Source organism: Dermacentor variabilis, chromosome 9 (assembly GCF_050947875.1).
Source record: "Dermacentor variabilis isolate Ectoservices chromosome 9, ASM5094787v1, whole genome shotgun sequence".
Lineage (NCBI taxonomy): Eukaryota > Metazoa > Arthropoda > Arachnida > Ixodida > Ixodidae > Dermacentor > Dermacentor variabilis.
The window spans coordinates 115,882,872-115,896,887 of NC_134576.1; the positions used below are offsets into that span (position 1 = coordinate 115,882,872).

The 14,016-nt window shown below is 45.2% G+C and overlaps 1 protein-coding gene across 1 annotated transcript; it reads right to left on the reverse strand.

Moving 5' to 3' along the window:
• Positions 1–12,276: 12,276 nt before the first annotated feature.
• On the reverse strand, positions 12,277–12,690 carry LOC142558515 (TNF receptor-associated factor 6-A-like). The gene has a single exon (XM_075670649.1). It carries the CDS (start codon positions 12,688–12,690, stop codon positions 12,277–12,279), a length of 414 nt encoding a protein of 137 aa, XP_075526764.1.
• Positions 12,691–14,016: the final 1,326 nt, after the last annotated feature.

Sequence of the window (14,016 nt, forward strand, 5' to 3'; positions counted from 1 at the left end):
TTATGGGGTTTTACGTGCCAAAACCACTTTCTGATTCTGAAGCACGCCATAGTGGAGGACTCTGGAAATTTCGATCACCTGGGGTTCTTTAACGTGCACCTAAATCTAAGTACACGGGTGTTTTCGCAATTCGCCCCCATTGAAATGCGGCCGCCGTGGCCGGGATTCGATCCCGCGACCTCGTGCTCAGTAGCCCAACACCATAGCCACTGAGCAACCACGGCGGGTTCATCTACATCAAGCAGATTACGCTGCAAAGATGGGGTTCTGCCCAAACTTCATCGAGAACACAGGTACAGTAGCTCACTTTGGTCGTAATTAATAACAACACAGTTGACGGCTCGCTTTTTTCGTGAAATATGCAGTGTCTGTTTGTGCTCAGGCGTTGCAATGAACATTAGAGTACATGGCCCAGTAAAGTAAAACTATTTCAATCTCCTGACGTCAAATCTGCGTAACCGCCGATGCAAGCATCAGGCGGTCGCCCGCAGGGTTGTCTGAACATGACAATGAAAAGCTCCCCTCGTACATGGGAAGTCACTCTTGTTTGCTTGAAAAACGAATAACATTGTCTACACTAAGCGGCTTGCCTTATCTAATTGTCTGACAAGAGGCGAGGAACACGCTCATGTGGAGAGGGTATCAATGGAGCCCAGCCATTCCACTGAATATCGTTAACAGGATGAACAGGGTGGTGACCGCGTCTACGACTGCTCCCCTTTCCTTTTCTTGCCTCGCGGTAGCTTGGCTAAAATCGCGATGGCGTGCAACGGACAGTTAAAAATGCCGCTAAACGGATACCCATTGAAGAAGAGTTGGCAGAACGATGTCGTAAACGTGCCGAAAGTTCTCGAAAACGTTACATGGCCACGCAAAAAGCTTTATTATACGCAAATAAACACATACTCTCCGGCGGATGCGAGTAGCCAGTGCCTGAGCGATCGACAGCGGCCATCTTTTATTCCATTCGGAACGGGGCAGCCTGCGACTATTCAGAAGAAAATTCAGTTGTGTTCGGCATATTGACGCATCGTTAAGGCGTACACATCACTTTGACGGGGTGAGTGTTTGCGGTTTTGTGTCGGAGCGTGAAAGCAGGTGAAGTGGGCGCAGCCTGCAAACTTTTGACCAATAACCGAGCACTAATGGCAAGAACGCGTCCAGTCAGAAATAACTATTTTTCTCTTTTTCGGTCAAATCATGCATAAGCAGTGTGTACACATCATATCATATGGGGACGTATCGCGGTTTTCGTTACGTCGCGTGGCACACAGGTTAAGTCGGGGTGGTCCAAAAAATTTATTGACCAATCGCGGAGGGCTGGTTGCACAATTTGAATAGAAAAGTTTGGAATAGTTTTACGTTATAGCGCCTCAAGTTATGTAAAGCGCACAGGAATTTGCTTCTAGGAACGCTGAAATCTCCAAAACTCATGAGGCAGAAATCTAAACAGCTTGCACTGAGTGGTCAATATGACAAGCACAGAAGCCATTGCAATTTGGCATTTTTGTTACCCTTGCGGTGATACCTTTTACTACTACGCTGGGTACGCACTTTGCATACGAATTTACTTGATGCTTTGTTTTTTTTTTGTTCGTATTTTTTGCTGTGAGAATTTGCCTGACCTAACGAAATACTTTCCACCACTTACACCTGACAAGTCAAGACACCTCGATGCAGGTTGGACGGACTGCTACACGCGCTGTACTGTCGGGTCATGGTTTAATGAAGTTTCTTCCGCTGCTCTTAAGTGCGCTAGAGAGAACGTGTCGAAACAGTGGATTGAAGGTGCGTATGAGCCGACAGCGCATTAAACCTGGCTGTCGAGCCTCAGTGAGGACGTGTCACAAACACTTCCGAAAATATTCTGAGAGAAAAGAAAAACAATTTAAATGAGGAAATTAAAATTACGTAGATCCTACGCAATGTGGGAATCGATGAAAGCGGAGCTTTCAGTGCTAATTGCTTTGATTGAGGAAAATTAGCGGTGATGTTTACGGGGAATGCTTAATTTCCTCAAATTTCAGTCGAACGCGACATCGGTGAGTTGATGTTAAACGTTACCTTGCGTGCACCACTGCTGTTTGTCTGCGTACTATAAATAGAACACACAAGGAGAGGAGTTTTCTTGAGGCATTGTTGTGCGCTATTTTTCTTAACCTCGGAAAGAGTGGAGCATTGTCATTGCCTCACATGGCCCATTGCATCGTGGCAGAAGCGTGAAACTTGAAATGGATTACGCGGCTGTACCTACCAAAACCATAATCGGATTATGAGGCACGATGTAGTGGCGGACCCCATATTAATTTTGACACCGTGGCGTTCTTTAACGTGTTCTAAAATCTAAGTGGCAATGCGTTTTCTATTTCGCCCCTGCCTAAATGCGGCTGCCGCGGTCCTCATCAAATCCGCTACCTCTAGCAATGACATAGCCACAAAGATACCGCGGCGGGCACAGAAGTGTTGATTTGATGTGCGTATGTAGGCTACCGTAGTGTCGAATGGACTCTGCGGTGCGGTTTTGTAATACGGCTCTGCTTCTTCACGCCCTGTGTAAGTTGTCCGTTAGAAATACTTAAGCGGTGTTTATTTTTGAGAAATATCAGAAACGTACCGTGCCGCACCTTGAACCTAAGTTTATCCAGTTTTCCTGGAACCCCTCTCGTATTGCAGTAGTAGCGTTTCCTTGCCTTCTCGCGTCGCCTTTTCCCAATTCCCGTCTCTCCCACCCCCTTTTTATGGGAACGGCCTCTTCTCCCCCATCCTTTCTGAAGTTCTATCTAGGTCCCCTCTGGACTCGCACCTTAGTAATAAGGTAAGCGCTGCAGTTTCTGGAATGACTGTGGAGGGGTCACGGATAATTCAGCTGTCAAGAGGGGGATGTGTTAACCAGGCACCTCCAGAGGGCATTGTGCACAAATTCGACGCGGCGAGGCCCAAAGGTGTTATTCGCGTCGTTACACTGGAAGCGTATAGCGCGGGAAGGACGATTGACAAATACCAGAAGGGACAAGCGCAAACTTTCAACACTGCGTTTATCGCGGCAAAGTAGCATATACACGCTGCTGATTCTGCTAAGAGAAAGAAGAACATAAAAGCTTGACAAAAACGCCACATGCCGTCATGCCATGGATTCAAGCTCTGTAGTAGATAATGCCACAGACAGCCCGCAGACGCATAGATCACCTGCCCGTGCAATCTCGGATGCTTCCTTCATTTCTCTTGTCAGGTCATTGCGGTGCCGGTGCAAAATGACCGTCTTATCGAACAACGGATGGCAAGGTGGTTATGTAACACACTTCTTGCAATAGGCCGCCAGTTGACCCTCTGTGGAAAGATTGCTTACTTTTTTTTTATTGATATGATATTAGGAGATGTTGGCGCACAATTTAAGGCGCCGGCTACTCCTTATCTCTTGGGTGGTTCCGTCACACATCATTCAGGGTTCACGGTTACATATCAAATAATCTTTTCACACAAGCACCAGGACTTATAAAGCAACGTTTCCACAGGAAGACTATGGCAAATGTCTCCACGCCTATGTAGTCGAAAGTCTCATAAGTACAAACGATACTGTCGCCTATTAACACATTTTCTAGTGAGTGGGTCAGCGGGTACATACAATATACATGGCAAATGTCTCCACACTTATGTAGTCGAAAGTCTCAAAAGTACAAACGATAGTGTCGCCTAATAAATTTTCTAGTCAGCGGGTGGTATATACATCGTGTAAATATATTAGCACATACAGTCACAACAGAGCAGTCAACATAACATAATTCCCAAACAGATGGATATATAGAGTGACATTGAAATGAACAGAACAATGAAAGCACTAATAACGTCCCACGATGCCACTGTCTTCAAAAAAAGTCTTTAGTGCTTTTAAAGCGTTCTTCTACAAGGCCGTTGCTGGCCAAGGGCCCAAAAGTTTCCTTAAACTGAAAGGTCTGCGGTCTAATTTACTTAGCGCTGATTTAAGTCGGCATCTTGGTGTGTCGTGATGTGGGCAATCTAGAAGGAGGTGATATATATCTTCATCTACAAATCCACAATCACATTCGGGGGTTTCCGCTCGGCCACTTCTGTGTAAGAAATGTTTTGTGTAGGCAGTGCCTAGCCTTAATCGATGAATAAGCGTTTCCATATAGTTCTATCTAATGACAATGAAAATTTGAAGTCAATAAATGAACCAATATGATATAAGTCAGAGCTCTTAGAATTCTGGTCAAACCAAGTGTTTCTAGACATATTGAAAGACGTTGTCCTTATAATGCAGCGTAATTCCTTCTTTGATATTGGGAGCGGAGCCGTATCATCTTTCAGGTGCGCTTGTCGTGCTGCTTCATCGGCTGCTGTGTTGCCAGGAATGTTGCAATGCCCTGGTATCCACTGGAATGCTATTGCATGTTTCGCTTCGCTTGCCTTTGTGAAGTTTTTAAGTGTTTCATATATTATACTGCCGCTGAATGTTTTCCCCTTTGTGCTGCAGAGTGATGTTAGAGCTGCCTGTGAATCGCTGAAAATTACCCATTTTTGCGCTTCTGTTACTGACAATATAAATTTTACCGCACATAGGATTGCGAACAGTTCAGCCGTTGTGGACGATGTCGCACGAGATAACCTAAATGATTCTTGTTTGTTGAGGTGTGGTATAATGAATGATGAAGTTGAAGAGGTTGCTGTACTGGAGCCATCTGTATAGACGTGTGTGTATCCTGAATACCGCATATATATCTGGTGTAGTGCTAGTTGTTGAGCAGCTTGAATGGACATGTCTCTTTTGCTGAATATCCCTTCTACTGACAATTCGATTTTTGGAACTTAAGTAGCCATGGAGGATATTCGATGTCTGAGTTCCAAAATTCATTTCCTGGCAATATGTGAAGATTTTTTTGAATTTCTATATGAACATAACTTCTATCTCGTTTCATTATGTCTAGAGGCAATGGGTGGTTTTTATGCTGGGTTTGAAGACGGAAATAATGCCGGCATGTTTCTGTAGTTCGCATAACTGGAAATGGTGATTGGCGAGCCTCAGCTATTACAAGAGAACTCGAAGTCGCTCGTGGAACTCCTAGACATAGGCGTAGTCCTCTAGCTAAAAGTATTTGAAGTCTCTCTTCTGACGTGTGGGAAAGTCCGTGTAAAATGGGCGCGGAATATGCAATTTTTTCTCGTATTAATGCATTGTAAACAGTCAGCATGGACGATACTGATCCGCCCCATGATGCACCTGCAAGTCTGCGAAGTACAGTCACTATGGCATTGACCTCGTTTTCGAGTTTTTTTTAAGTGGGGTGCCCAGGATAGCTGCCTATCAAGTATTATGCCAAGAAATCGATGCTGTGTGACAATCATTAGAGGGTGTCCTTCCAGATTAAGAGTGAAATTTTTTAACTGCCTCCGAGTGAAGGGCAATACAGCAGTCTTTGCGTGTGATAGTACCATTCCTCTTTCTCTCAAAAATTGGTTGATGATATTTATGCCGTCTTGCAATGCCATCTGGAGTAGTTGAGCATTAGACCCAGATGTCCAAATACACACATCATCTGCATACAGTGAAAACTTTAACTGTGATGGCAGTCTTCGCGTTAAATCAGCCATGACGCAGTTAAAAAGGAAGGGGCGGAGTACGCTTCCCTGTGTTACTCCCTGTTTGACAATATGTTCAGCACTCTTTCCTTCAACCTTCTGAACAAATATTTTGCGACCTGATAAAAATTCATAAATCCATCGCAAGGACCTGCCAGACAGACCAAGTTCCAACATGCTTAGCAGAACATGAACGTGACTAATGGTGTCAAATGCCCTCTCGATGTCTAGGAACACTGCTATAGTCATGTTTCCACGTGCACGCTCGTGCTCCACACAGGTTACTATATCTAATATTGCATCCATTGTGCATCTATGTTTTCTAAAACCTACTAAGTAGTTGGACAACACCTTCGTTTCATTACACCACCATTCAAGTCGCGCGTCAATCATTTTCTCCATCACTTTGCATAAACAACTTGTCAAACTAACGGCGCGGAAGGATTCAAGGCACAAGGGCGTCTTACCAGGTTTTAAAATTGGTATGATTCGAGCGACTTTCCAAGAGTCAGGTACAGTTTCCTCTATCCATAAGTTATTATAGATGTCTAAGAGCGCATTTGTACATGTCGGTCCGAGGTTTCTTAGCATATTGCATGTAATGCCGTCCGGCCCAGCAGCGGACTTTTGGCGACATGATGCAATTGCACATTGGAGCTCGTTTAATGTGAAAGTGTGATCTAATTAAGGATGTTGGGCCCAGTAGCAAGCAGTAATTTTTCGCTTAGCCAACTCTACTGAAATATCAAATTCTATACATTGTGATGAAAAGGCAGATCTGGAAATAAGCTCACAAAATTCATCTGCAACTATTATTTCACACGTGTCCCGGGCTACAGCGAGAGCACGAAATGGGAAGCTTTGTGTTACAGGTCCGCTTAAAGAACGAATTACTAGAAAAATTCGTGGGACAGCCGTGTGAGGAGACAGCGTGCCGCAGAAATCGCGCCAGCGCAGTTTGCCTAAGCTTTCCATTCGTCTGCGCATTACATTGTGTATTTTCTGAGCGTTTCTGTATGCTTCTAAACTTCCGCTCCGTCGGTAAGCTCTTTCGGATCGGCGTCGGATGGCTCTTAGGTGTTCATATTCTCCGTCAACTGCAGCATAATCTTTTGGTATTGGGACCTTCTTTGTGCATATGTTCATATTATCCTGCAAAAATTCTGTACATTTTTCCTGTGTTGCATGTTGGTTAATTTGATCCGTTAGGCGGTACCGAAAAGCTTGCCAGTTGGTTAGTCTGCTGTAACGCCTGATATCATAGTGCATGCTAGGGTGGTTAACAAGAATTGGAAAATGATCACTTCCGCGCGTTTCCATATCTGTTGTCCATCCCACACCATTCACTAGATCATGTGAACACAGGGTAACATCTTTGCAGCTTGAGTAATTATATCCACGAAGAAATGTTGGCAACCCATCGTTTAAAACAGTCAAGTTGCATTTATCTATGGCGCATTCAATAACATTACCCCGTGCATCACAATGATCACTGCCCCAGATGATGTTGTGTGCGTTGAAGTCGCCGCATACAAATACATTAGAATGAGCTATTTTGAAGATATCCACTAGCCCTTCTACTGAAATCCGGTTTGAAGGTTGTAGATATAGATTAATCACTGTTATACAGAGCTTGCCAAAGGATACTTTACATGCGATGAATTCCGGGAAGTCTGAATCACTGGACTGAATTTGATAAGATGGTAGGTCCTTTCTGACGCACAGGAGCACTCTGCTAACAGGACCTTGACGAGAAGTCTTGTATATCACATAATTTGAGAGGCGAAAGTCGTCATTGATTCCCGCCTCTTGAATGCAAAGTATTGGGAAGTTGTATTGCACAAGCGGTTTACGAAAGTCAGCGCACTTTCTTCGAAGACTGTTGGCATTCCACTGAAATATGGAGACATTTCTGTAGCGGTTATTCATGTAGTGCCTGCCGCAGTTTCGGCCCGGATTGTTGACACAACAGTGCTTCTAGAGGCAACAAGGCTTTTACTTCTGGTAGGTTGTTTGCTTCCGGCAAAGCAGATAGGATTGCCTTAAGAGCTGCGAAAATCATTGGCAAAATCAGTTGTGTCACCGATGCTGTGGTATGTTCGCTATTAGCTGGTGTTACTTCTGCAGTAGATGCGTAAGGTCGCTGAGGGAAATGTGTGGGAGTACAGGAGCTTTCTTGTGTATTACTTTCTGCCTGTTGTCCTCTGGGTTTCCGTAGCACTGATGCATAAGACTGGGCGCTTGACTGTGATCCTCTTGATTGGTCTCTTGACTGCACTGTTGGTTGTTCTCTAGAGGAGGGATATCTTGTTGGTGCTCTTGGCTGTGGTAGTTCCGGTGCCCGCTGAGGTGGGTGATCTGGCACTGGATGAACAATCTCGAGGTTTGGTGCGGGTTCATTGCGTCGCGGTTGTCTTCCATGAATTAGTTCATGTCGACGCATTTGTGTCGCTGCTTTTTTCTGTGGGCAGCCTGAGAAGGAGGCGGCATGGTTCCTCGCACAGTTTGCACATTTAGGTGCATTTGCGCTGTTATTATTTGCTGGGCTTGCAGGATATGTTGATCGTAAGAGCGATCGCTGTAGAGTGGTAGCAGTACCTTGTTCCCATACCAATTGTGTAAAGGATTTTCCTGGGAAATTCTTTCGCTCATGCGCAGTGGCACTCTCTGAAGCACGGCAGAAAAAAAAAGGAAATCTCCAACCTGAACACTCTTCATGTCCGCTTGTTCGTCGAACTCTGTTTGGCCTACGATGGCTTCTCATGTTGACGCTCGAGAAACTGGGCACGGCAATTGCTGTCAGCAAGTAAATCCAGAAACGAAACTAGATAAGGACAAGTAATGACTCATACTTAATTACACGAAGCAATGGCTTATGGCTGTCACCGTAGCATTACACACCTTTCCCAACCCGCGACTCCTCGCAATAACAATGATGTACCGTGTCATAACTGACTAAATATTCCATCGCGTATCAGTTTAAAAAATAAATTTAGGATTATTCACAGAGGCATCTTTTAAGCACGATGTAAAATATTAATAATACGTTCGTCATGTCAAGTTTGCAGGGTCTCTTGCCATCAAAAGCAAGGCTGTTTGTTCCCCTGTGAATCTGGGGAATATCAGAAACATTAACGTTATTAACATTACTGTACAGAATTTAATTAAATCGATTCATTACGTCACTTGTTTTCGTTACCTTAACTTTTCTTGGCTGCTATTGTTGTGCGCCTTGTTTTATTGGAGGGCGGCGACGCTTGCCTCTGATGGTCACGTGGTAATGACTGTCGTGTAACAAAAAGTCTGAAATGCATATCGTGCGGCACTCATGTAATCAGTTCTTTATGACAAATGCTTGTGGCACGTGTTCAAGGTTGACGCGTCCTATCTGAGAACGCTCATTTCTGCCGGTTCAAGTACGTACGTAATATCCGGTGTGACACAGCGCTGTTCTTCAATTTCTCGCATATTACTGAAGGACGTGGGGATTTTTTTTTATTGAAATGAATATTAGGAGAGGTTGGCGCCTTTATGGTGGCACCGGCTACTCCTTGTCACTTGGCAAAGGAAATAAATTTGTGTAACAAGGGAGAATAGCGACACAAAATATGGCACTCAGTAGAACACTGGATGAACAAAAAATATACAGTCCAATAGTACATGAGTCGCAAAGTTCAATGCATTAGAATTACTCGCGTGGCAAGTCGTACTGTCCTCATGGCGATATTAAAAGTGCAAAAATGTATTTTTATTTATTGACTGGGGGGGGGGCCTCAGGTTGCTAATGTTGCGAAAATAAGTTCGACCACACACTGGCATAAGATGTATCGTCTCCATTCACCAGCTTCGCCTATAGCATTCCACAATGGTTCACACCCGATTACACAGAGAGGGTTTGGTACTGCTAAAGGCTATTCATTGATAACAATGCTTTGCTGGGCTAACAAGGGTTGGGCTTGGGCTATTTCAAGAACAAGAAATTCGGAGTAAGTGCAAATGCATTTGTGTTCGTGCTACCTCTTTGGTGGGGAAGAGAAAGGGTAGGCAGACCGCATTCGAGGCAGAAATGCCTGTAAACAAGACCTTTTCTATTGAAAAACAGCTCCGCGTACTTTTTCAAGTTAATATTGCTGGAGATGCGTCCCTTTGAAGAGTGAAACGGGACGGGGCTATAGAGTGTGCCACAATAATGCAGGGGGGGGGGGGAGGGGGGTCTTGTCGGTCGTGCTTCAAGGGCGCATTCCATAGACAACTACCTACCGCAAAAATGTACAACAGCGGGGGTACAGCGCTGTGCCGTCCTCCCTTTCACTGAACTTTCGAAGCATGATTTGCTGTGGCCGCCGGACTACGTGTGTAAACTTTGCGGCGATAGTTTCCCACAAGTTCTTCGCGTTGGAGGGCACCTACACCATCCGATCCGGATCGAGCTCAAATTTTTATTTTGACCATTGAGACGCAGCCACAACATAGCTAACGCTGCCTTGTTAAGTAAACGACGCAGAAGAAAACCACGAAAGAAAGTGCTTATGCAAAGGAAATGCGCGTTTGTGTCAAGCTTCACATTTATGTCCTGCCTGCAGCGCATATTAAATGGCTCTAAGGCAAAATATGCTTCCATACAGTAATTTACCAGCTAAATAAATAACCGTTAGGACAAGGTAACTTCTTTTTTTCCTTTAGGAGGTAGGAAAGCGAGCTAGTTGGTGCGAATTCATTGAGGAAAGACAGCGCGAAATAAATGCGGACAAGAGAGGAAACAGGACCAGATTGATAATGAAATGAATTCCATCGTTGCAGGAAATAAACGAGGACATTTCGACGCGTAACAGCCGATAACAATATCGCACGTGGCACACATGTTTTTACGTGTGTTGCTGATGGCAACAGGTCATGACGCAGCTGCTGTGCCGACGCATTCGTGATGGATACTGGGTGCTTCTCGAAGGCATTTGTTGCTTACAAATATCTAGAATACTTTAGAACTGGATCCAAAGGGAAGCCTTCTTTGCCTCTTCTTTAGACTTTACCACTGGTGCTGTCTGGACCACCACGTCGGGTTGGTGCTATGGCATTGCATGCATGACATGGACGACGCTTAGATGAGAGGTGACGCGAGAATTGCTTGAGACCCACCGCCTCGAATGTGGCCAATGCCCTCTCGAGCTACCTGATCGTCTACGGGTCACCCTGTTGACAGCTGTAATTATCCGTGACCCCTCCACAGTCATCGCAGAAAGTGAAGCGCTTACCTTATTACTAAAGTTCGAGTCGAGATAGAACTTTCACCAATGAGTGCAAACTGGTCTGATGTCTGCCGCGCGATTTTTGTTGATTTCCGCATTCCTAGGAGCGAATTCTTTATTGTAACCCACTGAGCGCAAAGTGCCACTGATTGCGATCAAAGCGAGCTGCTGTCGGTTTATTCTCAATCAAGTTGGCGCACAACCCCGTCTATACAGCATAATCTACTTGATGCAGACGAATCTAGCAGCACAAATGTCGCAGTGTGTGTATTGGCTGGCAACTGCGAAAGTGCTTTTAAACGTAAAACAAAGCCAGGTGTTATACGACGCCGTAACTTGGGCTACCAACGTTTAGGTTTATATTAGTCATTTGCGTAGGGCTCTCATTAAAGCCGTCTCCCGAAGAAGTTTCAAGAACTAACTGCTTTGAGCGAAAAAGCAAGCAGTACGAAGAGGATCCCTCACGCTGGTTTGCGAACGAGAACGAGAAGACTTGCCATAGGGTGTAGAGTTGCGCTTCGATGGTTTGGTTGGTTACGGATTTTGTTAATTTCTGTATTGCAGTTGCGACTTTGACATCTTTGCAAATGTCATGTGCTGCAAAGTGATCGCATGGCCACCAATCACTCAGTGAATAGGTAGAGAAGCGTCATTGCATCATTGTGCTCATGTTGCGATTAAGCTCTCGCTGTCATAGTGCGGGATCGGAGAGGCACCATATGGATGTCGATGATAGCACTGGCGGCAGTTATTACGGCAGTGAAGATCATGCCCATCTGACGGGGCTGCGTTGAAACAGGCACGCTGCGCCAGAGAATAGAAGAAGTTGACGCGAGGGAAATATAAGTGGACCTCTTAAAATTGCTTATTAGCGAAGCAACTGAAATTGAATCTTGGAGAATGCAAAAGAGAAACCTCGCAGTTGCATCCATAAAGGCAGTGATGAATACTTGTAACGTACCTCAAAAATATTGGAAGGAGTGTAATACGTACTTTTAGCTACAGCTTTTTTTAACGCGGAAAACTCATACTCTCATTGCGACTACTTAGTACATCATCAGACTGGCTCGATATAAGGCCACTTATTGCTAGTTGTACTATATAATATAGTTTTACTACACACTTACAAGTATATGCCCATCCAGGAATCCAGCCACGGGGAAGAAAGGCGACGATGAGAAAAAAAGAAGGAAAAAAAAACACCTGGTATGTACCTAATCAACGTGCTGCAGCTGTTCAGGCCGTTTCCAGCCGACCACCGCATGGCACGCGAATAATGGAACAATTGGGGAAAGGACAAACAACATTTATTACGCACTCGAGCAGTATACAGGCATTTCGGCCGCGGTTTCGAAGTTCAGCGCACGTGATCACAGGCTACCTTATTGAAGTGGTCGTAAGCGGCACAGGACTAGATCCACCGGTGACTCCAGGCCTAGGCGCCAGCGATGCTACCAATTCCGAAGATGCATTCCTGCAGGTGATGCTGAAGTTCTCCAAGTACTCCGCTGAACGGGCAGCCCAGACCGGCATGGAAACAGCGCACCCGCAGTGCCATAAGATACTCCAGAGGGAAGTACACGTCGACGACGGCTTCCTCCACGAAGTATTCACCGTCGAGGGGACACCAGCCGAAACGGTGCCTGTGTCCGCAGCTGTGGCCACCACAAGCGTCTTCGAGGCACCGACCGCACAACGTGTGCCAGCAGGCAATCAGCACCGCATCGTCCGCAACCACCCTGCAGTTCGCGCAGACGCGCAACCAGGGCAACCGCTGCTCGAAGGTTATGGGTTGCTCGTTCACGAATGGCCAGCCGTACCCTCGAAGGGTGTACGTGGTCGCTTCCATGGTGTAAGCGTTATCGTGGAGATCCTCGGAAGACGCGGATGGCTGCGACGGAGAACCAGGTTGCCTGTCTGCCCGGTCTGAGTCGTTGTCGTCGTCTGCAGCGGTAGTCCGGTCGCAGGGTCGGCGATGGACAGATTCTCCGTTCCTCTCTGGAAGTTGTGGCTCACTAGGTGGTTCGTGGCAGCCGAGTTTGAAGAGCGCCTTTCTCGAATCTAGTGCTTGCAAGACGATGGGGCAATGATGGGCGCCTCGCTGGCTTCGTCTAAGGCCAGCCGCAGGTCGTCAAGGCTGTTTGCGGCGATGATGTGCGTGACGTCACGTCGGTCTGGCTAGGACGAGCTGAGAGACGAGAAGAGTGTCGCCGAGGTGCACACTGTGCCTTTTATAGCCTGGTATGCGGTGCCTCCCGTCGGGGTCGTGATTGGTCACAAGTTGTTTGAGAGTGGGTTTGAAAAATTAACCAATCTCTGGACGTGTTTGGAGCAACAATGGAAGAAATGCCGGCAGCAGAGAGAGAGAGTGGGACACATACACGGTCATCGTCCAAGGAGGGGCGAATATTTCCAGGAAAGGCAAGTAGCATTTCATTCGTCATCTGTCAGCGCAACAACTACACAAAGAAGAAAGAAAAGAGAGGCTGACAGTTCACGAAGCTATTCCAATTCTCTCAATTCTCGGTACTTGAGGGAAAAAATGCAAGCTGTAGTAATAGGCCTAACCATGGTAGCATACCTCTCAACCAGCTGCTCCCACCTGACAATAGACTAAGTTATTGACACCATTTCAGCTAGGGTGCTTTCAGCAAATGTCTGTAGAAGCATGGCTGCGCATATTTTAGCTAGTTGCTTTTGCGCTATATGTAGTCAGAGATTTATAAAAAATAAACGAAACGAATAAGGTGCGCCTATTTGAATTGCTCCCATATATATATATATATATATATATATATATATATATATATATATATATATATATATATATATATATATATATATATATATATATATATATATATATATATATATATATAGTCATATAAGAAGCCAACAAACACTGGCAACAAGGAAAAGATAGGGGAGACTACTTGTGCTAAATAAATGAAATAACGTAACGATGAATAAATGGAATTAATTCTCCATCCAATTTCACGAGTAGTTATGTTTCCTAGGTGAATCCTGTGAGTGTTAGCCAGCGCCACCACTTAGAAACCTTGGCTGCGGGAATGCTTTATATATATATATATATATATATATATATATAGGCGAACTTCATTTCCTTTATTTTCATAAATATTTGACTAGTGCTTCTGTTTGTACCAGCCTTCTG

Bases quoted from the DNA above. Each gene is read 5' to 3' on its own strand.
- LOC142558515 (XM_075670649.1), bottom strand. From the start codon at position 12,690: ATGGAAGCGACCACGTACACCCTTCGAGGGTACGGCTGGCCATTCGTG.